Raw genomic sequence first — 26332 nt, 5'->3', positions numbered from 1 at the left:
TCCGCGTAATTATTTTGGTAGATGAATAAATATGAAAATAAAGCCCATGTATTTGTATTACTATTGTCAGGTTCTAAATTGAAATTTAAATCATTTTAAAATGTGGACGCATCAATTACATTTTACTACTTGGCAAGAAGGCACAAATATTAATTCAAGTAGACATTTTGTGAAAATAAGAATACATTCAAAATTATTTATAATTACTTTCTCAGGATTTATTGATAAATAACAACATTTCAAACTAAATTAAAACAGCAACTCTTTATAGCATTTCAGCTTTCTTGTAACAATTTATCACCAGCATAAATCAATATTAATCTGACAATCCTTCCCTTAACCCAGTATGAAAATCAATGTAATGTTCAGGCTGTTAAACAAAACCTTAACACGTGGTTAACAAGACAAAAAGGGCCTATTCACTAAATGCTTTTATGGTTTTAGGTATGCCTTATCCTAGGATAAGGTGCACGCTATTAAAAGCTGTATTGATCAACCTAGATATGGTGCACCTTAATGCTTAAGGTGTATGTTAACACATACGCCTTGAAAATAAATTGTTGGGTTGATTAGCATCTGCTGAATATGCCTAATGCATTGTAATGTTTTCAAATGATGTGGAAAAATGGCACTAATGAGGGGAATGGTATGCACATGGTACATATGAAAGGTGCTATTTAAGTTAAATTAAATGCTCCATCTGGGCTCGTCCAGCAAGTTTTTACCCATAGGTGATTCAAGAATTATTCTTTTTGATAATTATGGTGTGCAATTACAGCTGTTGCCAAAAGTTTTGCATTACCCTATAGGATTAACACATTTTGTTGAATGAAACCAGCTGAATAATGTTACTTTAACATATTGAATTACATACCGCTTTGTAGTTTTCTATATACTTAACGAAAAACTAACAACATTCTTAAAATGTGACATTTCAAAATCTAACATAAAATACTGTATTACTATTATGGCTTTCGCTATATCATTTTGTAGTTTCTTAGTATATGATGTTAAATAAAATATCTAAATTATGTTCAGTTTTTTTTTTTCTAATTATGTCTCAATCAGAAAATTCTAGGTGATGCAAAACTTGTGGCCATAGCTGTAGAGTATTTCGTTGACATACGGTATGTGTCATTAAGTTTTAATTAAGTGCCCTGTCTGGGTAGAAATGTGCTGCATTGATAGAAAAAAAAAAACGTGTTCTGTGTGCAGGATAGAGGCTATCTTCTCCTCCAAGCCTCCTCTATCTTAGCTCCTTGCTTAAAAGGTTGTCGGCATCATTTCCTTAAGGCACACGGCAGATAAGGTGTGCTATGGTATGCTAATGAGTTCCATAGCGCACCTTAATAAGAGGCATTCATCTTAGTAGTTTGACAACAAGCAGTGGAAGGGTTGAAGAGCATAGACAGCAGCACTTTACCAGGCAAACTAAGACTCTGGTGCTTTCAGTTTGGTCTATTGCCAAGGCTGCTGTGGCCACTGACTGTGTACGAGGTTTGTTTGACAACAGTAGAGAAGCTAGAAGCTTTAATCAGTTCATACATCAGGAAATGGTTGGGAGTTCCACGCTGCCTCAGCAGAGTGGGACTTTATGGTAAAGGAATACTGCAGCTACCAGTCTCCGCTCTAACCGAGGAGTTTAAGTGTGCCAAGGTCCGACTGGAAATGACATTAGTAGAGTCACGTGACAAATGCGTAAGGGAGGCTGTGGAAGATACAAAGGCTGCCCTTCGAATTGGTGATATAAAGGGGGAAGTTCAGCATGGAAGAGGGGGTCTTGGTCTCAGTTCAGCTCCTCCTACATGGCACAAGGCAGCCCCAGCTCAATGGAGGAAGCTGGTAGTCAACGAGGTGCAAAAGCAGAAGGAGAGGATGAGGTGCATAAAGGCTGTTTCCCAGGCTAAGCAGGGAGAATGGATGAGATGGGAGAGTGTGGAATAACGCAAGATTGGCTGGCAAGACCTATGGTTAATGGAACAGAGCAGGATCAGTTTCCTCATCAGGTCAACATATGATGTTCTCCCATCACCACAGAACCTAAACCTCTGAGTAGGAGAGGATCCCTCATGTCCTTTGTGTTCATCACCTGCAACATTAAGGCACATTTTGACAGGATGTAAGGTGGCTCTTAGCCAAGGACGGTTTACTTGGCGCCATGACCAGGTGCTGTGATGTTTGGCCTTAGCATTGGAAGACAAGCGTAACATGACCAATAAGTTGCCACCAGTTCCATCAAAACATTACACACAAAAGACAACATTCCTCTGCCCAGGAGAGCAACCATCAAGAAAAGGTGTTAAAACCAAGCCTCGCCCAAGAACTGGATGCTGCTAGAGACTGGTAAATGCTGGCAGATGTTGGTCAACGACTTATTTTTCCACCGGAGATTGCCACCACTAACCTTCGACCAGATATTATCTTGTGGTCTGGATCAGCACACCTTGTTCACCTGGTAGAGTTAACAGTGCCATGGGAGGATGCTGTAGATGAGGCGTATGAGAGGAAGAAACTCCGGTATGCTCAACTAGCCGCTGAAGCGGAACAGCGAGGATGGAGAGTCCAGGTTTACCCAGTGGAGGTGGGTTGTCGAGGATTTGTGGCACACTCTACAACCCGGTTTCTCAGAGATGTCGGATTCAGTGGCCAAGAGCTGCGTCGCACAGTGAAGAACTTATCTGAAGCAGCAGAGAGGAGCAGCAACTGGCTGTGGTTGAGACGGAAAGATTCTGGTTAGGGATCTCAAGCACAATAGAAAGAAAGAAACGCTGATGTACAGGTAAGTAAGCTGGGCTGAGTTGAGTGGGGGACAGAGGGGGGTGATGCTGGGATGCCAGAATCACCGTCGAGCCCTCTTGAGGTGTCGTGGGCTAGTCGACAAAACACAGAGGATGGAAGGTGCCCATTTGAAGACCCCAGAGATGTACCCTACTTAGCTCAATCCAGACGGTTGTCATGCTGATGCGCTGGGGAGACCGCACTGTGGTTGATCCCCGGAGCCAGAATCGCAGCTGTTGTGTGTGCTGATGCGCTAGGGAGGCAAATAAGCTGATCCCTGGAGCCAGCATTACACTTCAGCCATCAACACCAGGCAAAAGGATATCTACATCATCATATAGAAGGAAACGCAAATGGATGGAGACACAGATGGATCACATTAGTTTACTGTAAAGCTACGTCTTAGTTGGTGCTTATCTTGGCGAGAGCCGAGTTCAAATCAGCATGAAGTTTTAACATCTACTTTCGTGTAATGGAAATCACGAAATACCAACTTACTTGTAGAAATAAGGCACATGTTAAGGGATTGTGTTAACAGGTGTCTTCTTTCTACTTTTAAGAAGGTTTAGTGAATATGCCTTAAGTAGCACATACTGTTGTGTAAATGACTGATAAAATTAGTCATGCAAATAGAATCACTTTAACCGTTAAGGATTTTTTAACACCCTGCAGAGCTGGCGTGTTGAATCAGTGCCTTCTTGACTGCCCAAGGTGGACTGTAACTGTAACAGGCAGTGTTGTGTGATGCACTGGTCTTACGGATTCTATCCCGTCAGTGAGATGAGATGAGGGAAAAAGCTCTATAAAAATGAATGCAGACGAGCCTGGCTCTTTTTCATGGTGGTTAAGAGGCTCGCTTGAAGAGTGGCAAGCCTTTACATAAATTATATTCGCTAGGCTCAATGAATGGGCGCAGTAGAAACATTAACAGTTGTAACCACAAACAAATCCAGAATAGTGACACTTTTGCTTAACAAGAATTAAAAGCCTTATTTTTGAAATCAGAATAACTACACCTTTTCATGTATAATGTGATATTTTAGGTCTTGAAATGTTGAACAGTTCTTCTCCTGGAGCAATTAATATAACATTAAAGACAAGAAAGGCAAGGGACTCTTACTTGATATAATATGTCAAGTTACACCAGTTCTTTGGATCTACGAGGTCCATATCCCTCTTAAAGTCATCTTCACATCTCGACATGTCCAACATCAGGGCAGTTTCATTGCATATGACTACATTTGGTTTTTGATTCTGCTGTCGTTTATCTTCTGTTGCTGGAAAATATCAAACAGTGACAAAGTTAATTCAGTAAACTTCAATCCAAAAGGACTTTTTATGAACTGAAACAGCCATCCATAGTTCATGTCTTATGAGGCCTTACACTATTACTATTGGCACACATGCAAGGTATGATTTTGTGTGGTTGTTATTTGATGATAATCGGATTTGATGATCTTTCAGACAGAGGGAGGTGTTCATGGTATATGATTGTGTTCTAGACACAGACACAGCAATGCTTCATTTTAATCTTCAATTGAAACAAAAAGGTCTCTCCATCTTTTTTACATGTCCAGTTATCCAGATAGCTCTCATGTTATTTAATTGATAATGACAGTAGCTTCAGGTTGACGTCAACTTCCACAAATAAGCAAAGAAGTGGGTTGGAGATGCTTTGCTCATACAGCTCCACATAAATATCTTTTCAAATAACGAAGACAGAATAACTAAAACAGAGGTCAGAGAGCCATTGGCAAACTCAGACCACAACATGGTCTCATTTGAAGTGATTTTTAGAACCCAAAAAGTAATGACTAAAGCTAAGGTTTACAATTTTAGAAAAGCAAATTATGAAGATATGAAACAGAGACTAACAGAAGTAGATTGGAGTAAAATAGAGAAAACATCCACAGAAAAAGGATGGGTGTTTTTTAAAAATGTAGTACTTGAGGCGCAAAACAATTACATCCCAAAGGTAAACCTAAAACAAAATGGCCAAAATGGTTTAATAGATCAATTTAAAAAAATATTCCAAGAAAAAAGGCAATTTACAGAGCATTTAAAAGGGACCAAAAACAAAGTACACCGAAAGAGTACTTGGAACTGCAAACACAAGTCAAAAAGGAAGTTAGAAAGGCCAAGAGAGAGATAGAAATCAATATTGCTAAGGGGGCTAAAACCAATTCCAAAATGTTTTTTCCAATATCATAACAGCAAGAGAACATTCAAAGAGGAGGTTAAATGTCTAAGAGATACAAATGGCAAAATCATAGATGAAGAAAAAAAAAGCAAATATATTAAATGATTACTTTTCACAGGTTTTTACAAAGTAGGACATGGACAACATGCCCCACATGTTGACCTGTTCCTATCCAGTTTTAAATAACTTTAGCATAACAGAGGCAGAAGTGTTAAAGGGACTAGGAGCTCTTAAAATAAACAAATCCCCTGGGCCGGATGAGATCCTCCCAATAGTACTCAAAGAAATGAAATAAGTTATTTACAAACCTCTAACCAAGATCATGCAACAGTCTCTTGACATAGAGGTTGTACCGACAGACTGGAAAATTATAAACGTAATACCAATCCACAAAAAGGGAGACAAAATCGAACCAGGTAACTACAGACCAATAAACCTGACTTCTATTATATGTAAACTTATGGAAACTGTAATAAGATCCAAAATGGAAAATTACCTATATGGTAACAATATCCTGGGACACAGTCAGCATGGTTTTAGGAAAGGGAGGTCGTGTCTAACTAACCTGCTTGATTTTTTTGAGGATGCAACATCGACAATGGATAATTGCAAAGCATACAACATGGTTTATTTAGATTTCCAGAAAACTTTTGACAAAGTCCCGCATAAAAGATTAATTCTCAAACTGAACGCAGTAGGGATCCAAGGAAATGCATGCACATTGATTAGGGATTGGTTAACATGTAGAAAAAAGAAAGTAATGATTAGAGGAGAAACCTCAAAATGGAGCGAGGTAACCAGTGGTGTACCACAGGGATCAGTATTAGGTCCTCTGCTATTCCTAATCTACATTCATGATTTAGATTCTGGTATAGTAAGCAAACTTGTTAAATTTGCAGCAGCAAAGGTCATTCAAAATGATCTTGACAGCATTCAGAACTGGGCAGACACATGGCAAATGACATTTAATAGAGAAAAGTGTAAAGTACTGCACGCAGGCAATAAAAATGTGCATTATAAACATCATATGGGACATACTGAAATTGAAGAAGGAATCTATGAAAAAGACCTAGGAGTTTATGTTGACTCAGAAATGTCTTCATCTAGACAATGTGGGGAAGCTATAGAAAAAAGGCCAAGAAGATGCTCAGATATATTGTGAGAAGTGTTGAATTTAAATCAAGGGAAGTAATGTTAAAACTTTACAATGCATTAGTAAGACCCTTCCTAGAATATTGTGTTCAGTTCTGGTCACCTCGTTACAAAAAGGATATTGCTGCTCTAAAAAGAGTGCAAAGAAGAGCAACCAGAATTATCCCGGGTTTAAAAGGCAAGTCGTATGCAGACAGGCTAAAAGAATTGAATCTATTCAGTCTTGAACAAAGAAGACTACGCGGCGATCTGATTCAAGCATTCAGAATCCTAAAAGGTATAGACAATGTCGACCCAGGGGACTTTTTTGACCTGAAAAAAGAAACAAGGACCAGGGGTCACACATGGAGATTAGATAAAGGGGCATTCAGAACAGAAAATAGGAGGCACTTTTTTACACAGAGGATTGTGAAGGTCTGGAACCAACTCTTCAGTCATGTTCTTCAAGCCGACACCCTGGGATCCTTCAAGAAGCTGCTTAATGAGATTCTGGGATCAATAAGCTACTAACAATCAAACGAGCAAGGTGGGCTGAATGGCCTCCTCTCGTTTGTAAACTTTCTTATGTTCTTATGTTCTAATAGTCTCGTCCCATGTACTTTAAGGGATTGAGACTGCATATATTTAATATTTGAATACGCTATGTGACTTTGGTTGTTGATCCATTGTGGTGTTTGTTTGGTATTTATTTTGATGTTTGTTCTTTTACATGTATAGTATCTGTCTTGACCTAAACCATTATGAAATTTGGAATGTACATTTCACTAAATGTTTGAATAAATAAAACAAACAAACAAACAAAATAAACTACATAATTATAGCTTCTGACTAATTCAGCTTCATCCAGGCTTCCGACCTAGCTTCCCACCAGATCTGACTTGTGTAAAACAACTGATTGTGCACAGCTCTGAGTTCAAATTATTGTCTCATTTTGAAGCAGTGATCTCGGGAGGGGTACCCTGGCTATTTCAGTGTCAACCATTAGGCACTGGTCAAAAAGATCTACTCTAAAAATAGTTATTTGGCCGAAATATTAAGGATGTCTTATTTATCAAATAATCAGGAAAGAAACAAGCAGAAAAATGTGCTTCCTCATAATGTCATAGTTTGATGATTTACAAATTCTGTTAATTCACGGTTAGGCCATGTAGACAGTAAATGAAATGTTACCTTACTGTTGTGAGATATATATATATATATATATATATATATATATATATATATATATATATATATATATATATATATATAATTTCAATCAATTACAAAAGACAAGCACAATTTTGTATGTATGTTTTCTTAATGTGACTTATTGTGCCTTAATATGACACTCAGCCACAGTGCTTATAGGTGCCATGGGAGCTTTGATTAATCTTGACCTCAATACCTATTGATATTCAGTCCTGCCCCCCCCCCCCCCCCCCCTTTATAACGGAGACTGGCAATCACAGTACAGTATGCTAAATTGTTTGGTGTAGTGATGCTAATGTCCACTATGGGGGGTTAGGTTACAACTTTTTTTTTGTCTCGAGATGAATATGAACTCAGGCCTCTAGGGGTAAAATAGTTAATACTGAATTAGCCTGATACCGCACCAAGACCTATTTCAAAAAGTAATTTAGAGAGACTGGCAGTGCGACAGATAAAGAAGAAGGTTAGCAGATAGGCAGTAAAAGATACTGCTGTACCAGTAGATATGTATAAAGCAGTAACGAAGTATAGTAAAAATGTGGAGACTAATTAACTGGAAAATATGTGAGGCTGCTTACCTGAAAGTCCACTTGTCATCAAGATGTTTGCTAAAAAAAAAAAAAAAAAGAATGATTCATCTTCCTATCAATATTATAATTGTTCTGCATTGAAGATGTTCTAGGCATTACCATTACACAGTGAATCCAATTAGGATATCCGGGCTGATGTGCAGCAGTTTAGTTATTTGTTGGCTATCATGAACCTTTGATGGTTGTTTTCAGTTTTTGAGTGTAAGCTAATGTTAGATCTCCTCGAATAAACTCCCCATTCTTTATTGTACAGAAAGCATAGATACAGAGAAATACATTATACAGTGTTTGTGTACGTGTGGTTGGGGGTTGGCTATGACTACTAATGCAGCAACATTTAATCAGATTAATCAAGTAATACAAACTTAACCCTGTACTGCAAATATTGCTTTTAATCGATATTCTATTTTGTTGCTTGTTTTTATCTCACTTCATGATAACATTACCCTTGCGTTTCTATCTGACTTTTGTGCAAGGTGTTGCTGAGGAGAAGTCAGCATGTTCTTCATTGTGTTTGGATACGGTGATACTGTAAGGTAAATGTCTAAGCAGTTTTTAGCATTTCCCAGTGACAGTATGGGAACCATACCGGATCAAATGAATCCCCTTTAGACCCCACATTGCAAGTCATGGTAGTCACTCCAGCCAAGTTAGAATAAAGGATGGAGAAAAACTACTGTGACTATTTATAAAGTACCAAACTTTGTGACAAATTTAGGGTATTGCCACAGGTATCCCAGCACAAAACAACATTGTAATATATGTGGATATATTAGCAGGTATAAAGGAGACAACAAGGGTTTCAGAAGATTCCTGTAAACTTTAGGATTTCTGACCATTCTATGTCAAACCCATTTAACTTTTTTTAAGGAAATATTTCTGAAGGTCAAGTTGAAAACTGCTGCTTTATTTTTCTCTGGTCTATGCTTATTCTATTATGGTGTCCCAAACATCTGTAAATAACATATTGCTGCCTTTTCCACATCTCAAATAATATATTTCTGATATTACAAAAAAAAAAAATAACTACCTAAAAAGCATAACTGAAAGCCAACTACAATAGCTGCAGCAACAGCAGCATTGTTTTAGGTGGGAACTGTTATTTAAATACACACAAGGATAGGACTATACGCTGAAAAAATCTTTGCTTACACCAGTTTTCTATTAACCTCGACAGAGGTATCCGTCATGCATTTGAATAATGACCATACAGTTTTGCGAATAGGCCCAGGGTGCTGGAAGTAATAGCATTGTTGCTGTATAAATGGGCTTTACTCAAATCAAAGTGAAAATACATTTAGGAAAACATAACTATCAACTGGAAAAAAATGGAACTTGTGAGAAATATGTGATTCTAATGAGAGGTAAAAAATGAAAAAAGAAATGATCGAATCAGGAAAGACATAATTTTTTATACTTCAGATTGTTACTGCATAATGTCTGAAAATGTCAACAGCCACCATATGCCATGGCAATTCAGTCAATGCCCCCCACCAGAACCACTTCCACTATCTTTCAGAAAATCCCTGCATCAAATTCATCTGGAAACCCCCAATTTGACAAAAAACAGTTAAGAACCAAGGAAGCAAATATATTGCATTGACTTGTTCGATTTCGAAAAACTGGTTCCAGTCTGGAATGATATGAATGTAGAATGGTTGTTTCCTGTTACAGTATGTCACTGGACAATAAAAGATAAGTGAGGTCACTGGACAATAAAAAATAAGTGAGGCCACTGCCCCCATCACAGCCTCCCATATCATATTAATGAGCAAGCTGTCATTTGGTTGTGTTCATTAGGCTCCAAAATTTTATGAGACTCATCAGCTGTCCCCAAGGATAATAACTGAAAGAATGATGTTCTGTTAAATTGTTAATGGTTTGAGGCTTGAAAATGTAAATAGGAGACTGTTAAGGACACCCTGAGAAAATTAAATAGTAATAATAGCAAAAACTTGCAGTCAGCCTGTTAACTTACTGACTAAGTTATTTGTATTTACTATGGCATAAGATTTATTGTTTTTTATCCATTTCTTAATCACATCGCATCTTTATAAGCATATTGACAGAACTATCTTCTCAACTCCTATTGATTGGTCCCTACAGGCCAGTGCAAGATTAGTTGTAGCATAACAAATTGGAATCAAAGTATATTATAGTATCATTCTGTAGGTGCAATAATGTGACTGATAAAAATGTGACTAGATCCCTTTCTAAAACAGGAAACCGAATTAGCTGCCCATTTTCACTATATAATTAATCCTTTTGCCATTTGTTAAATATTGTGGGACATTTTGTACATTTAAGTATTAACAGAAAACACCGTGTAACAAATTATTATTTGTTTTTGTTCCTGGGTAGTAAGTGTTATTTCCTAATTGCTTATGCCTCAAAAGTATAGAAAATGGCTATTATTCCCCACAAACTTTGCTTTTGTGACCAGGACAGTGATATTTTGAAATGTACCTATTTCCAATGAGAAAACGGGCGAATTTGTGTCTTCGTTCACATAAAGTCAGAAAAAAACAACATATGAATCCAAATTAACATGTATTTATACTAAAGTAATACAAAAATGACTACAAAAGATTTAGAAGTGAGTAGTTTTTCGAGATTTACGATTATACTGTAAATCACTTTCACGAATCAGCCCCCAAATGTAGTCTCCCATCATGTTCTCGTTATACTGTCCTTGGTAGCGGCGTTCAAAGTCCAGTATATCCTGGTGGAAGCGCTCGCCTTGCTCCTCCGAGTACGCTCCCATGTTCTCCTTGAATTTATCAAGATGAGCATCAAGGATATGGGCTTTGAGGGACATCCTACAGCCCATTGTGCCATAGTTCTTCACCAGAGTCTCAACCAGCTCCACATAGTTTTCGGCCTTGTGATTGCCCAGGAAGACCCGAACCACTGCGACAAAGCTGTTCCAAGCCGCTTTCTCCTTACTAGTGAGCTTCTTGGGGAATTCATTGCACTCCAGGATCTTCTTTATCTGTGGTCCGACGAAGACACCGGCTTTGACCTTTGCCTCAGACAGCTTAGGGAAGAAGTCTTGAAGGTACTTGAAGGCTGCCGACTCCTTATCTAGAGCTCTGACAAATTGTTTCATAAGGCCCGATTTGATGTGCAGTGGTGGCATCAGCACCTTCCGGGGGTCCCAGCCGTACTCATCATACTTCAAGGCGTCCAACAAGGTCTTGATGCTGTTGTAATCCTCTTTGAGGTGCACCGAGTGAGCCAGGGGAAGAGACGGGTACTTATTACCATTATGGAGCAGCACGGCTTTGAGGCTCCTGGATGAGCTGTCAATGAAGGACAGTATAACGAGAACATGATGGGAGACTACATTTGGGGGCTGATTCGTGAAAGTGATTTACAGTATAATCGTAAATCTCGAAAAACTACTCACTTCTAAATCTTTTGTAGTCATTTTTGTATTACTTTAGTATAAATACATGTTAATTTGGATTCATATGTTGTTTTTTTCTGACTTTATGTGTACGAAGACACAAATTCGCCCGTTTTCTCATTGGAAATAGGTACATTTCAAAATATCACTGTCCTGGTCACAAAAGCAAAGTTTGTGGGGAATAATAGCCATTTTCTATACTTTTGAGGCATAAGCAATTAGAAAATAACACTTACTACCCAGGAACAAAAATTGTGTTACATAGTGAAATCAACTATATTAGTAGCAGGTGACCATCCAAATGCCCAGGTTGTCAATGCATGTTTTTCCTAAATTTGAGTATTCATCCCCAGCTAGGATATTGTAATCTAAATGTGCCCATCAGCCAGTCCACCATATCTTAACCCTTTACTGCCCAGGGTATGTTCCTATACCTATTTAATACCTATTTTCTCAATGCCAAATATATTGTACACTGGGCAGCAAATAGAATAGGTCCCTCTTAAAACTTTTTTAGCATGTGGAGACAGTAAAAAGAAAACCAGCAGAAGTAGCAGCAGCATTAATTTAGGAGGGAATTGTGTAAATCAACACAATGATAGGACTAGGTGTCGTTGTCCATCCCTCAACAGTCCAAAGCACCGTTGACCATTGTTCCATAGTCCAATTTCTGTGTTCTTGTGCATATTTTAGCCTTTTAGTCTTGTTCCCCTTTCTTAACAGAGGTATTCTTACTGCAACACATCCTTTACGTCCTGATTTCAAGAGTGACCTTTGTATTGTTGATTTGATGGACAACGACACCTGTGCCTTCTGCCAGTTCTGTTGTCAATTCAACGCTTCGCTTATCTTCTTTCTATTCCTTAAGGATATTATCTTCAAGTATTGCTCATCCTTGTTAGACAGCTTTTTGGGTCTTCCAGTCCTGGGTTTGTCAATTGCAGATGATGTTTCTCTGTACTTGTTGATTATGCTTCGGATACCACACCTTGAAAATTGAGTCATGCGTGCTATTTCACTTAATGTTTTTCCTTCTTTATGCAAGTCAAGGTTGTTATGATAGTAGAAAACACTAGTGGAGGCTTTGAGTAAAGTGTTGATGCTCATAATGCATCAGAGTAGAAAAATGCAACATGTCTAAGAGTTTTGCACAGCAGTGTATGTATGTGTATATATATATATATATATATATATAGTCTGCTTTGATTTGGATATGCTCCTGGGTTGTAAATGTGAGATGACTGAGGGGTGACAGGGAAAAGAATAAAAGAAAATAGAAAGAAATAGCACAAGTAGGCAGAAACTAAAGCAAATACCAGAAGAGTAAAGACTAGAGTAAGAGAACAGCTGGGTTAAAAGTTGATTGGAATGAGATGAGTTTAAGGGCACTTTCACATCTAGATGCAGATTGAAGTGAGGTTCGGTTCACTTGGAGTGGTATGTGAAACCTCAGAGAACCAGGATGCGCATCAAACCAAGTGAACCCAGATCACTTGAAATGGTGGTCACGGTTCACTTGAAGGGGACTCGGTACATTTGCCACTTTGCTCTGTTTCAGCTTTTTGCAATGGGAAACCAAATGCATTCCAGTTCACTTGGAAATGAACTGCTCCAAACAGCGAAGCAAATCGTGGAAATGATGTACTTCAGCAAGCACCGAGGAAAGTGTCTCCCCTTGTCGCAAATACGCAACGCAGGGCTTGTCAAAACACACACACACAATACAATAACACATACACACCACACAAGAACAACACAATGTCACATGTACACAACAGCACATCACAAAAAAAAAAAAAAAAATACTATGGGGCTGATTTACTAACTGGCACAACCCGGGCTATTCAATGAAATGATGCTAATAGATTTAATTGTTATTGTAGCAAGCGTGTTCTTTAAGCATAATAGCAAAACTGTCACAAACAAAGAAAAGTATGAAATCATGAAGTATGAAATTGAATAAGGAGTTAGCACATGTATTACATCTGGCTTTATTATAATTGTGTCAAATACACTCGCAGAGAAAACATTGTGCCAAGACAAAGTGGTGATATTATTATTATTATTATTATTATTATTATTATTATTGTTGTTGTTGTTTGTACAGACATTAGTCACTGTTGCATTTGTGCTGCTCTGCCTGAGTTTAGTAAACCAGCTCCTGCTGCATCTGTATCTCACCACACTGTCACACATGCAACATTTACAACAAACTATTATTATTATTATTATTATTATTATTATTATTATAATTATATCGTCATCAAAAACAGCTAAATTGGAGTTGGTTGAATATCCATATTTTTCTTAATCATGATTATCTTTTCCAACAAATACGTGACGCTCTTTGGGCATAAGTTACTTCGGCAATGATTTGATGTTGTTAGAACCAAATAAACAAAAATAACACTGACAGCAGCACAACCACATCACGTAAAGTATTCTCCATGTTGGGCATGGCATGATGGAAAAAGTTTTTCCAGATAGAACTTCCGCAATCAGCAACAGAACCGAGTGTGTTTGGAAAAGTGCAATGTGAAACCAATAGAACTCTAGTCTGGATTGAGATGCAAGTGAACCAAACACATTTTAATGCACTTTAAAAGAAACTCAGGTTCGCCTGAATTTTTGTGGTGTGAAACAAACTGAAGCAAACTTGAAAAAAATGAGTTAGTTTGTAAGTGAACCACGATTCGAATCACTTGCAAGTGAACTAGGTGTGAAAGTGCCCTTAGAGACTGGATGGATTGAAAAAGGGGATCTGATCCTCCAAACAAAGTTAATACCCAGCACAGAAATGACAAGAGAGAAGTGAAAGGTTAATCACAAGGGATACATCTATATATTCTTAGTCCTCCAGTGAAGCCTGGCATTTTTAACACATACATCTTGTTTCTTGATTTCAATATCACTGTATTTATTGCAGAATACATTATTTTGGGTTGCACATTTGGTGAGAAACCCCATCTTAGAGTATTTATGGCCTTTTTAGTTTGTATTGTGGAAAGTGTCTTGAAACTGCAGATATTTCCTCTCAGTTAAAATGCCTTCCTCTCTTGTATTGATTCTGCAACACAACCAGGGTTCCTTGTTGGCTGAATACTTTTGGATGATGCACTGTAGATGCTGCAGCTGCTATCTGTCAATGGCCTCTGACTACCACTGATTGGCCTGGAAGGAGAGCATGATATAACCAGTTTGGACACTTGCCTTTCTGACAGAAAGCAGTTAGGGGTTGAAATTAGTGACTCACTACAATATTTTAACAGCCCTTACAATGATATGTTTGGTTTCTTGTGCAGAGGTATTCCTCATTAAATTCTATGGGTTAAGGATATACTTCTGTGGTGTGTTTCAGGAGGGACTTCCTGGCATCCAACATTGGTATATATGCAGATGCAGCGTGACAAGTGACCTGGTTCCTTTGATCACTATAAGTTATATTGGTTGGGAATAAACAAAATTCTGTTCAAGAGCTTTTTTTGACATTGTATTAATCAGAAATTCCTTATTACCTCCCACTGGGTGCATATATACAGGAGGTGTCGTACATACAACTAATATATATACAGTATATATATATATATATATATATAATGTATGTACCATTGTGACAAGACTTGCGAAGGACATTCTCCAACAACAATTATGGCCAGTAGTATGATCTGTGGAAACATGGAGGTTGTCAAACTGTCTATCTGTACTGTATGTCACATTTACATTTGTAAATATATCTGTTATCTTGGCGTATATTGAAGCACCCTGTTTGTCTTTCTGTCTGTCCATATGTCACTTTTACATACAGTGCTTATTCAATTGTCATTAAACTTGGTCTGGATCTAATTTAGTACAAGTTATTAAGAATATCAGATTCTAGGAGAATATGAAGGCATCTCCTGTCTGTATGTCTGACTTACATTTTTACATGTCCTTACAGTGGATGTAGGTTATGGTATTCTCATTTTTGAATTTACAGTTTTGGCGGGGGATGAATGTCAGGTTCATGCTTGTTCTTTTATCATTAATCCTTGTGAACACATTAATAGTTTTTTTAAAAGAATTTAACTGGAAAACTAGAACTATTTCATATAATGACACATGGTATATTACAATATTCTGTAGGGAATAGTCCATAAATCAAAACCATAAACGTACTGCATCACAAGCAGTTCTATTAATATAGACAGATAACTAATTTTTTTATGATAACAGTAAAGAGAAATGGCTGCCAAAATAAATTCCTTGTTGTTTGTTTCGTGCTACTTGCCAAAAGATTATACTGTATGAAATTATCTTGAAAGGAAATCCATGATAATAAACCATGTTATATTACAACATATCTCAGTAATTGAGGGCATCTGAAATCTATATTCTCTCTCCACCAGGAAAATAATATTTTTTAATAACGTACTTTTAAAAAGTATATGTACTATATGTATATGAATCAAGATACAGTATATATATATATATATATATATATATATATATATATATATATATATATATATATATATATATATATATAGTAGATAGATACATACATATATACTAACTAAACATAGGACAGGAACCTAACTAATAAACAAACAAAACAAAAACACACAGTTTTTAACTACAAAAGGCTTTTCATTCTAATTTTTTCTACGGCTGTACACACATCAGCCCAGAACAGACTGGCTGCACGCTTTTTAAACCCTGCACCTGGCACTAATTTACATTAATTACCAGGTGCGGGTGATAATTAAACAATAAAATAATTAACAATTTAGTTTGGCAGGGAGATTTTACCTCTCACCCTGCCACAAACACACATTTCCCTGCGCAGGGCTAGCTGCCCTGCCACAATACATACAGCTCATTGTCAAAGCACCTAAACACACATTTATCAGCAACAACAAAAAAGCACAATATGAGACGTTTCAATAAGAACCTCTCAGAATGATTGAAATGTCGTAAAAATTGATTAAAAAAGGATAATGTTCATCAATGATAAATGTAATATTTAAATGTCATGGAGCCAATTACGGCATTGGTTCTCAATCCTGGTCCCGGGGGACCACTGCCCTGCTGGTTTTTGTTCCAACCAAGCTCTCAATTACTTAATTGAACCCTTAATTGAATGAATAATTAGCTTAATTTGACTTTTTAAATAGTGTAGCTTATAAAAAGTTGGAGAATTTAAGTTCCTTATACAATTTTATACCTAAATTGAAATCTCCATCTGTTTAAAATAATTAAAAAGCTCAAATTAGGCAAATTATTAGTTCAATTAAGGGTTCAATTATGTAATTGAGCGCTTAGTTGGAACAAAAACCAGAAGGGCAGTGGTCCCCCAGGACCAGGAATGAGAGCCACTGAATTACGGGTTGAACCAACAATGGGTTCTTACATTTGTCAAAATTAAAGGAATAATAACCAAAATAAATGTTGTATATTGTATAAGCATTTACTGGCCTCCCTTCTGTTGTACTGAAGACTGTTTGTTTTTTTCTCTTTGAAAACAATATGTATATTTTTCCAAATACAAATATATAGATTGAAAGATTAAACAGCTTAGTATCTAATCCTTTTCTGATCAGTAGGTCACATAATCGTATTGCAGTTGGGCCATTGGAGTGAATCTTACCGACAGCACAGGTAGTGAATGTCTTCCTGGCAGAATTGTGGTTATTTAAAGAAATATGTATAGCTTCATTAAAGGACCAAGACATTTTCAGAATATGAAATAGAAAAGTGATAATGTTGCTTGTGCTTATAAGGCAGGGGCGAAGCCACAGATGGGCCTGGGTGGGCCAGTTTGCACACAGGCTCACCCAAATCTGCGCCTGTGTGAATGCCAAGTTTAAGTACATTTATAAAAAATAAATAAATAAACGTTAACTGTGCGACCCGAGGGCGGGTGTTTAAGTTTAAGTCAAATAGGCTATTTTGCTTAAAACTGCTGTCCTTTGAAGAGATATGTGCGATTTGCTGGAGTGTCATGACTACAACTGCAAGCCCCGCGGCTTTATCCTGTGTAAGGTGGAGAGGACACGAGAGGATACTAACTAGGCAATGTAAGTAACTGACTGACTGTCATTATATTTACTAATTGCTTAAAATGTAATACTGTGTTCTCGCTGGTTTAGTGATGCTGCCTGTTTGACTTTTTAAAGTGCATTCACTGTGAATATATGCAAGTACATTTATTTTCTGTCTACTTTTTTAAACATTTTAAATGGTTTACATGGGAAATATAGTGGTTGGGAGTGTTCCATCTATAGATAGTTTTCAGTCTTAAAAATATTTTGGGAACTGTGAAAATTGAGTGTGTGTTTTGAATGTGTACTGTAGCAATGATGGGCACTGGCGAATCGACAGCTGACATAAGCAACAAATAAAAGTTGCTTTCAGCTTCTTGCAATTTAAAGTGAAAAAACAGGTATTTTATTTTCCTTACAGTATTTCACACTTTGAATTCATACTTTTATCAGCGCCGTGCATTTGGTTACTATGGCAAATACCGACTTCATGATTGGTGTTCGAGTCATACTACAACGACCTAGCGAGTCAGTGGCATGTATAATGTTACAATTTATTAATAATTTGAAGGTATCTGTGGTTTTAAAACTTCATAAGTATTCCTACGTAGTATTAGAAATGTAAATAAATACAAAAACTTTTGGGGTTTGTCTTTAAGGTTTGCTGTTAACTTTTCTCCAGTGTATGATTTATTGTAAAAGCAGCAAAATATGAAAATTGCATGTTCCTTTTCATTAGCGTGTCAACATAATTTTAAAAGGTTTACAAAACTTGAAAAATGTGACTGAATGTGTCACTCAAGGCGGTTTTAAAAAAATCTATTTTTGTCTGCTTGTTATGTTTTTTGCAGCCAACGCAATATCTTTGTTTAGCTGTACCCAAGAAAATGCAGTGGAAACAAAAGCAGACATATTTAGCTGGAAATTAGGTATTCTCAGCACAGCTAACATTTTAGTTTTGGTTTGAAGGCAGCAAGAACTTAGCCTAATTTTTTATTTTTGCTTGACTGATGCCCTTATGCAGGACGACTTACAGAGGTAACAAGTTATTACAATATAGCTAAGAGATTACAATACAGCTAAGAATAAAAGCAATACAGCTTTTTTGTTTAGGGATTTTTTTAGTTTCTGATTTTTTGTCAAATTAAATGGTTTTTGCAGTTATTGTGCACAGTGTGTTTGTATCTGTAGGTGCATATGTGCTTTGTATTTGTAGTATTTGTACTGTTACAAACTGCAAAAAATGCTTGCCTTGCTTCGCTCGGCACCATACATTTTCAGTCTTGGCTACTTTGCTCTGCTCAAACCCCGAGGAGATATTTGATGTATTCAGAGTCTTAACTGATTTAAATCATGTTTGTAATGTAAACTATTTCCTGTGACGTCAGACCTTTGGTACTTGCCCGTCCACCCGAAGTTGGGGCCCACCCAAATTTCCATTCCTAGCTACGCCCCTGTTATAAGGTTATATTAAGATTTATTAAGCCTTAGTTATCATCATTTAAGCTCTTTCATTTAATTAAACAGTAACTCTATGGGATAGTATTGTTTGGCTCTTGGTGGAAGAAATACGCTTATCTTATTATTGCAAGCATACGTGCAAGACAAAAGAAGACTAACCTTGACTGACGGTAGGAAAAGCACAGCATAGGAAAAGTTTGTCAAGAAAAAGGATGTCGGTAAAAACAAGAAGTATGTAGTACTTGGCAAGCAAAAACAGAAAAGTAGGTAAAGGGGCAGACAGAGGTACAAAAAATAACACGAAGAGCAAAAAAAAAAAACTTGAATGAAATGACTCTGTTCCAAGTAAGATCTTACCACAGAATGGCTAAGCTGTAACCCACTGAATGACATTATTAGGTAAATACAAAGGTGGCATTATTGAGCCGCAGCGATTAAAGATTCTGGCAGCTCTACAAAGAAGACAACAAACTGAGGTTTAGAGGATTTTTGTCAAAGGAGCAGCCGGTCCACATGATACCAGTCTTATCTATGTGTTCTGGGAGTTGAATTTATTACTGGTTTTAATTTTCTGGGGTGATGAACCCTGCACCTGGGTTCAAAAGCTATGCACTCAGTGACACATTTAGAAAAAAATCTGACTGTGAGCATGAACATGACAAACCAAACCATTTAAGTGTAGAGTTTTGGACTAGTTTTGGGACAAGCTAACAGATCCCAGAATGCACAAGCATCTGACATTATAAGGATCAGGAGCAAGGAGAGGCTTATTTTACAGTACTGCAGACCTTTGGAATACATCTGTACAGTAACTATATACTGTGCCATTTGGTGAGTTAGCAGTAATAAGCACCTTTATTGCTTTGTAGACATTTATAATCAGCTACGTTCAGTTGGACTGGTGTTGTTCAGCACATAAACTCTCATCTGTGAATTACTCAGTAGGCCCTTATAAAAATAAACAAGCTCATGTGCCAAACATTTGTTATGAACACTCCATGTCCAATGGAAAACACCACTTTGGTTTATTAAGTACTTAAGGTTAGTGTTGCTGTTTAAAGTTACTTTTCAAACTTCCCTGCACTTATCCTCACCTATCTAAATACTACCCCATCACTTGTAATAAACAGGGCGGTTTGCCATGAATAATAAAAGGTCTAAAAATTACTCACACAGAACAAAGATTTCTGGAATAATGGTTTTCTTTATCCAAGCTAGAAGACATTTCTTGCTCTAACTCCCTGTTGTAAGTATGGGAAATCTCTGAATCATTTTGTTGGAAAATGCTTTCATTCTAACAATAGAATTCACACACTAGCTGTTATACATTAGTGTGGTAGTGCTCCACAATGCTGAATGCTTTTCCCTTGACCAGGGAGAATATGTCCATGATAAAAGTAGTAATAAGAGAAGCTTACGAAACTAAGCCAAAATATTTGTCTACTTGAAGTAATGGATGAAGTGTAAGATATGGTGACATTTATGAACTTTTACAAAACTAGTGATGAGGTTACATTTTTTGTTACTAGTCTAAACAGTATTACTAACAGTTTGATTTTCCTTTAGCGAAATACATTTTTAAAAATTGTGCAAATAGCCCTCTGGGGTACCTTAGGGCAATTTACATGATTTTATGTACATGTACATATTTTGTTTTGTGCTTTATTTAAAGGTAAAAAACTCCCTTTTAAGTTACAAAAAATAAACAACATACAGTATCTTTAATAAATATGTTGTAAGTAAATGTCTGATGTGTGTCTTTTTTTTTGTGCTTCATCCAAGATTTTCTTTCCGCTTAACCTTCAACCATTTCCATATAGCATGTTCAGAATTGCAACAACAAAATGTCAGCACACTGCAAAGTTCCTTACCCCATAATGCAATAGATATCAATTCCTGTCCTGCTTACACCTACTATTGTATTTGGTGTTATATGTGATACTGCCTATAGAATTTGACATTTTGTTAGAGTGGTGTTTCAAAGTCAGAAATAAATGAGTGAGGTCAGAAATAAAATCAAGAGCTGTATGTTAAAGGGCATAATAAAATGTTGATTGAATAGCAGCTTAAAAAGATTAACAGGACTGTTTACTATAAAAAACAGACAATATCTGAAGCATGTGGGCAGATACACTTTCTAACCCCAATACTGAAATTACGTTTTGAAGAGTATTTTACTTTTTTTTTTTTTTTATAAATTTAGTCATTGCCAATTATTTGTTATCATTTTTCTCCCAATTTAGAATGGCCAATTATTTAAGCTCAGCTCACCGCTACCACCCCTGCACTGACTCGGGAGGGCGAAGATGAACACACGCTGTCCTCTGAAGTGTGTGCCATCAGCCGACCGCTTTTTTTCACACTGCGGACTCACCATGCAGCCACCCGAGAGCTACAGCGTCGGAGGACAACGCAGCTCTCGGGCAGCTTACAGGCAAGCCCACAGGCGCCCGGTCAGACTACAGGGGTCGCTGGTGCGCGGTGAGCCATGGACATCCTGGCCGACCTAACCCTCCCTCCCCCCGGGCGACGCTCGGCCAATTGTGCGCTGTCCCCTGGGTGCTCCCGTCCACGGTCGGCTGTGGAATAGCCTAGACTCAAACTCGCAACGTCCAGACTATAGAGCGCATCCTGCACTCCACGTGGAGCGCCTTTACTGGATGCGCCACTCGGGAGCCCCCGTATTTTACTTTTAAAATAAAGTTTGTAAGTTTTGAAAGTAACCAGTTTTTTTTTTTTTAGTTTTTTTTAGGGGTTACAGAGTCTTGCATATATTTTGCAACAATACTGTTCAGTGATTTAATAATAGTATGTTATTTTTGTGTGCACATCTGACAGTTGTTACATAGACCAGTGCTGAGTTCTGATAAATTTAGATTTTTCCTTAAACTGTACTGCAAACCCATGTGTAACCTAAGTTGCTGGTGCACTTGGCAAAGTTCACAGGTTTGATTATATTGTTCATTGAAAAGCTGCATATTTTACTACAAATCCAAATTGCATAATCATTTTAATAGTTTGTTTTATATTGTTATAGGCATTTTTTTTTTAAATACGACTTTTGCCAAGTCTTCCAAAGTTTAGTTTTCTGCATTCGACAGTATTTTAGCAAAATGTAGAAATTTCACATTGGCTTGGTACATGCTGCTACTTGCATCAGAAAGGACTTATTCAAGACATATTCAAGATCTATTATGTCTCAGGATGCAAACCATAAAATAATCCAAAGGATGTTTTGTAATACTGACAACAAAACAAATGATATAAAGCTGGTATTTTCAATAGAGATTGATAAGATAACAAACTTCTTAAATGTATATATGAATTTTAAATCGCATATTACACTACATCTTTAACCTTTGCAAGTAGCGTATATCGGGCTTATGTCTCTGTGTGTGATTACGTCACCTACCAGCCCTGCTGCTGTCTCCCCCCGTGCACGCTACATTGGTGTCAGAGTGGACACAGATACCCCGGCACGCACTCGTCGGACTGTAGCCTGGTGAGCAAGTCCGGGACGGACTTGAGGCTGGCAGGGGAGGGTGTAGCGTGCACGGGGGAAGGCAGCAGCAGGTCTGGTAGGTAACGTAATCACACACGAAGACATAAGCCCAATATACACTCCTTGCAATGGAACCAGTGTTACAGGCTAACCCCGGGTGAGTTCTGTCCTAGGCTAATCCTCACCCTGTCAGGCTAATTCTCACCCCCAGGGCTGTGAAGGTTTTTTGAGATTTTAGCAATCAGAAAGACAAGAGGATATGTGTCCTTAGTGTGATTTAACCTTTTTGTTACGTTAATTAAATTAAGATTTATTATTTTAATTTAATTTACTTAGTATCCTTAATTGTAGTCACAGAGTAGATTCACATTTGTATGTGTGTGTGTTTGTGTGTGAGAGATTTGTTTTATTGATAGTTACGTTTAAATTGTTAAATTGTTTAATTATTGTCTTTATTATTTTAAACATTTCTATTTATATTATATCAAAAACCTGACAAAAATAATGTAATGGAAAGATTCCACGCATTCTAAATACAGTTGAGCTAGAGGGATATAATCCCTGATATATGCCCATAGAATCTTTGTAACCGCATCACAAAAACAAATCAAACATAAGAAAATAAGAACATAAGAAAGTTTACAAACGAGAGGAGGCCATTCGGCCCATCTTGCTTGTTTGGTTGTTAGTAGCCTATTGATCCCAGAATCTCATTAAGCAGCTTCTTGAAGGCTCCCAGGGTGTCAGCTTCAACAACATTACTGGGGAGTTGGTTCCAGACCCTCACAATACTCAAAAAGTGCCTCCTATTTTCTGTTCTGAATGCCCCTTTATCTAATCTCCATTTGTGATCCCTGGTCCTTGTTTCTTTTTTCAGGTCAAAAAAGGCCCCTGTGTCAGCATTATCTATACCTTTTAGGATTTTGAATGCTTAAATCAGAGTAGTCTTCTTTGTTCAAGACTGAATAGATTTAATTCTTTTAGCCTGGCTGCATACGACATGCCTTTAAACCCGGGATAATTCTGGTTGCTCTTCTTTGCACTCTTTCTAGAGAAGCAATATCCTTTTTGTAATGTGGTGACCAGAACTGAACACAATATTCTAGGTGTGGTCTTTCTAATGCATTGTAAAGTTTTAACATTACTTCCCTTGTTGGCCTTTTTTATAGCTTCCCCACATTGTCTAGATGAAGACATTTCTGAGTCAACATAAACTCCTAAGTCTTTTTCATAGATTCCTTCTTCAATTGCAGTATCTCCCATATGATATTTATAATGCACATTTTTATTGCCCGCGTGCAGTACAAGATCACTCCATCAGCTATTAACAAAATGCCGTTTTAAAGTAAATTTCAACCTTTTTAATAAGATGTCAATTGAGGGATGGCTAAATCAAAACATCCCGGAAAATACGAGCACCTCTGAGATGTCTGCAGTCGCTGTAAGTAGTACAGGGAGAACTACTGTCGGACAAGCTGAACCGGTTTCTTCATCAAGTTCTTCCAAAGGTCACACTGCTTCTGCTGTCCAAGTACTAGAAAACTTTCCCAGAAGAATTTTTAATAACTGCTCGATATCTGGAAATATTCAAATCAATTACCAAGGAAAATACTTTTTATTATTATTATTATTATTATTATTATTATTATTATTATTATTATTACAATTGCACAATTTGTTTTTCCTGATCTTTGTCCACAGTTTATTTTCATGGAAGCATTTTTAATAACCACACTAATAATAATACTAATACGAATACTACTACTACTACTACTACTAATAATAATAATAATAATAATAATAATAATAATAAATATTTTTACACAGTCTTTTGTTCTCTGTTTTCAAATAAAAGTATACAGTTTTAAAAACGCTGTTTTGTACACATTTTATACAGAAGATCGTTGTTATGGGGACTATTTATAGAACGTTCATTTAGAGTGGCATATAAGCAATGAGACCCTCCACATCGGGCCCCATTACCCAAACGTTCGTAAATGCCTGGTAATGCCCCATGTCGGGTCTTATTGCTTATATATATATATATATATATATATATATATATATATATATATATATATATGTATATATATATATATATATATATATATATATCCTATCTTGCTCTAAACAAGATTATTGGTTTGTAGTGTATGAAACATTTTTGTTCTATTGCTTTTACAGTACATTCACAAATATATGTCCTACTGCTGATTAGCTTACATTAGTTATCGTGCAATGAAAACGATTATGCTATGTACAGAGTACTGGGGTGAGAATTGACCCTGGCTAATGTTCACCCTCCCAGAAGAGTACTGGGTGAGAATTAGCCTGTAACGCTGGCTCTTTTGTACAGTGGTATCGGCGCTATGCTTTCGCGCGAGAGGTCCCGGGTTCGCGTCCTCCTTCCGCCTGTGTGTGGATTGCCTTGACCTGTGTGATGCGCGTGCCTGCCTTAACCGAGATAGCTACAATACATTTCACACATTTACTTCTATTCGTGTATTTCCAGTAATGTCCAAATGAGAACATTAGTTGTATGGAAACAAACAAAGTTGTATTCAAATGTGTAATGGTAAGTAGAAGTAGAATCCAAAGGTACATAAAAAATAATAATAATTCAGACACTGGAGGTTGCCTGAATTCCCCAAAAGGCCAACGTCGCTTTTAGAACATTCACAGGTGTTTAGTATCCCCACTCAATCCGCACCTGCTCATTGTACTTAGGTATAGTTGCAAGCTGTTACACTGTATACTATGGTAGCAGCAATGTGTAGTACAAGAGAATGTTTTATTTTTTCATCTCCAAATCTATCATAATGGAACTGTATTCCTATCTATACAAATTACACTGCACGATGTATTCTTATTTTATATAATAAAATAGGCTACTTAGTTAAATCGAATATGTTATTATTATTATTATTATTATTATTACTATTATTATTATTATTATTATTATTATTATTATTATTATTATTATATGTTATCGTTGTGGTTGTGGTGCAATAACAATGCAATTTATTTAATACAATTAATGGTTTGATTTAGAGTTTAAAACAGGCTGTTCAGCACGGAACAAACGCAATAACAATTATCTATATAGATTGCACAACAAAATAAATGAAACAACAAACAAACAAATACAGTACTGTATAAAAATTGCCCCACTATATTGCATAATAATGAACATAAGGTATATATACTTTTGCTGATGCTGGACAGTTCCTATTAATCTATAGTGAATAAAAGAAAAAAAAAAAAAACTCAACTCCAGCCACTTAAGGGACTTGTATGCAGGTCTGCATTTACATTTACCCCAGATATCAATTCTGTACACTTTTTTTCTATAAATAAATAAATATGCTAATACTTACCACATATTCCAAGAACAAAAAGTTTTAACACAAAGAAGGCATTTGTATCCATTACGATTAGAAAGATGACGTTGATGGTAGGTGAATTGGATGCATTCAATACGCTTTCAGCTGGCGACTAAATGCTTAAAGCAAAACATCATCATTCAGGTATAACAACACCCGCCACAATAAAATAAAATAATTATTAAGTTTGTATGTACATTTTTATTCCAGTATTGTCTCCGTGTTATGCAAAGCCAACTTCCCAAAAGAAACCAGGGTTTTGAAATTCGAGTTGCAATGGCTTTGTAATACAGACGTCAGTGTCACATAGTTATTCTTAAATAGCCAAATCCTGCGTTGATATCTCCAAAGTGTGGTTGGTTTACTTGCACGTCAGTGCATGTGCCAGCAGTAGTATGTGTGAGTGGTCTGCCCTGCTCCTTCAAGTTGATGATATGCGGTTTACTGTCAGCAATCCAGTCTCCCACGGTACAGAGGAAGGAAATCACATGGTAAACAAAATAAACAGTGGTCTTTCCTTCCCAGCACTTTGACACATTAGGAATCTGAGACGAGAAGTTAACAAGGCAACTTAACGTAATATGGGAACAAAGTATGTTTTGGGGTTGACACTTAGGGTAACACAAATAGGCTACACCTTTAATAT

At 36.9% G+C, this 26332-nt stretch overlaps 1 protein-coding gene across 2 annotated transcripts in view; it reads right to left on the bottom strand.

The window, feature by feature from the left end:
• The window catches only part of LOC117435675 (receptor activity-modifying protein 3-like), a 76311-nt gene extending 50202 nt beyond the window's left edge, over positions 1–26109 (bottom strand). The window contains exons 1-3 of one of the 2 annotated variants that reach the window (XM_034059021.3): positions 25681–26109; positions 7900–7929; positions 3899–4055 (exon numbers count right to left, since the gene is read on the bottom strand). In XM_034059021.3, the coding sequence (XP_033914912.2) occupies positions 3899–4055; positions 7900–7929; positions 25681–25732 (239 nt within the window). In that variant the 5' untranslated portion in view covers positions 25733–26109. The remainder of the gene's footprint in view (positions 1–3898; positions 4056–7899; positions 7930–25680) is intronic. The other variant, XM_034059022.3, reaches the window with a different exon arrangement.
• Between the last annotated feature and the right edge of the window lie 223 nt (positions 26110–26332).

This window comes from Acipenser ruthenus, chromosome 3, assembly GCF_902713425.1.
Source record: "Acipenser ruthenus chromosome 3, fAciRut3.2 maternal haplotype, whole genome shotgun sequence".
In the NCBI taxonomy this organism is placed as follows: Eukaryota; Metazoa; Chordata; class Actinopteri; order Acipenseriformes; family Acipenseridae; genus Acipenser; species Acipenser ruthenus.
This window is presented reverse-complemented; position numbering and strand designations above follow the sequence as displayed.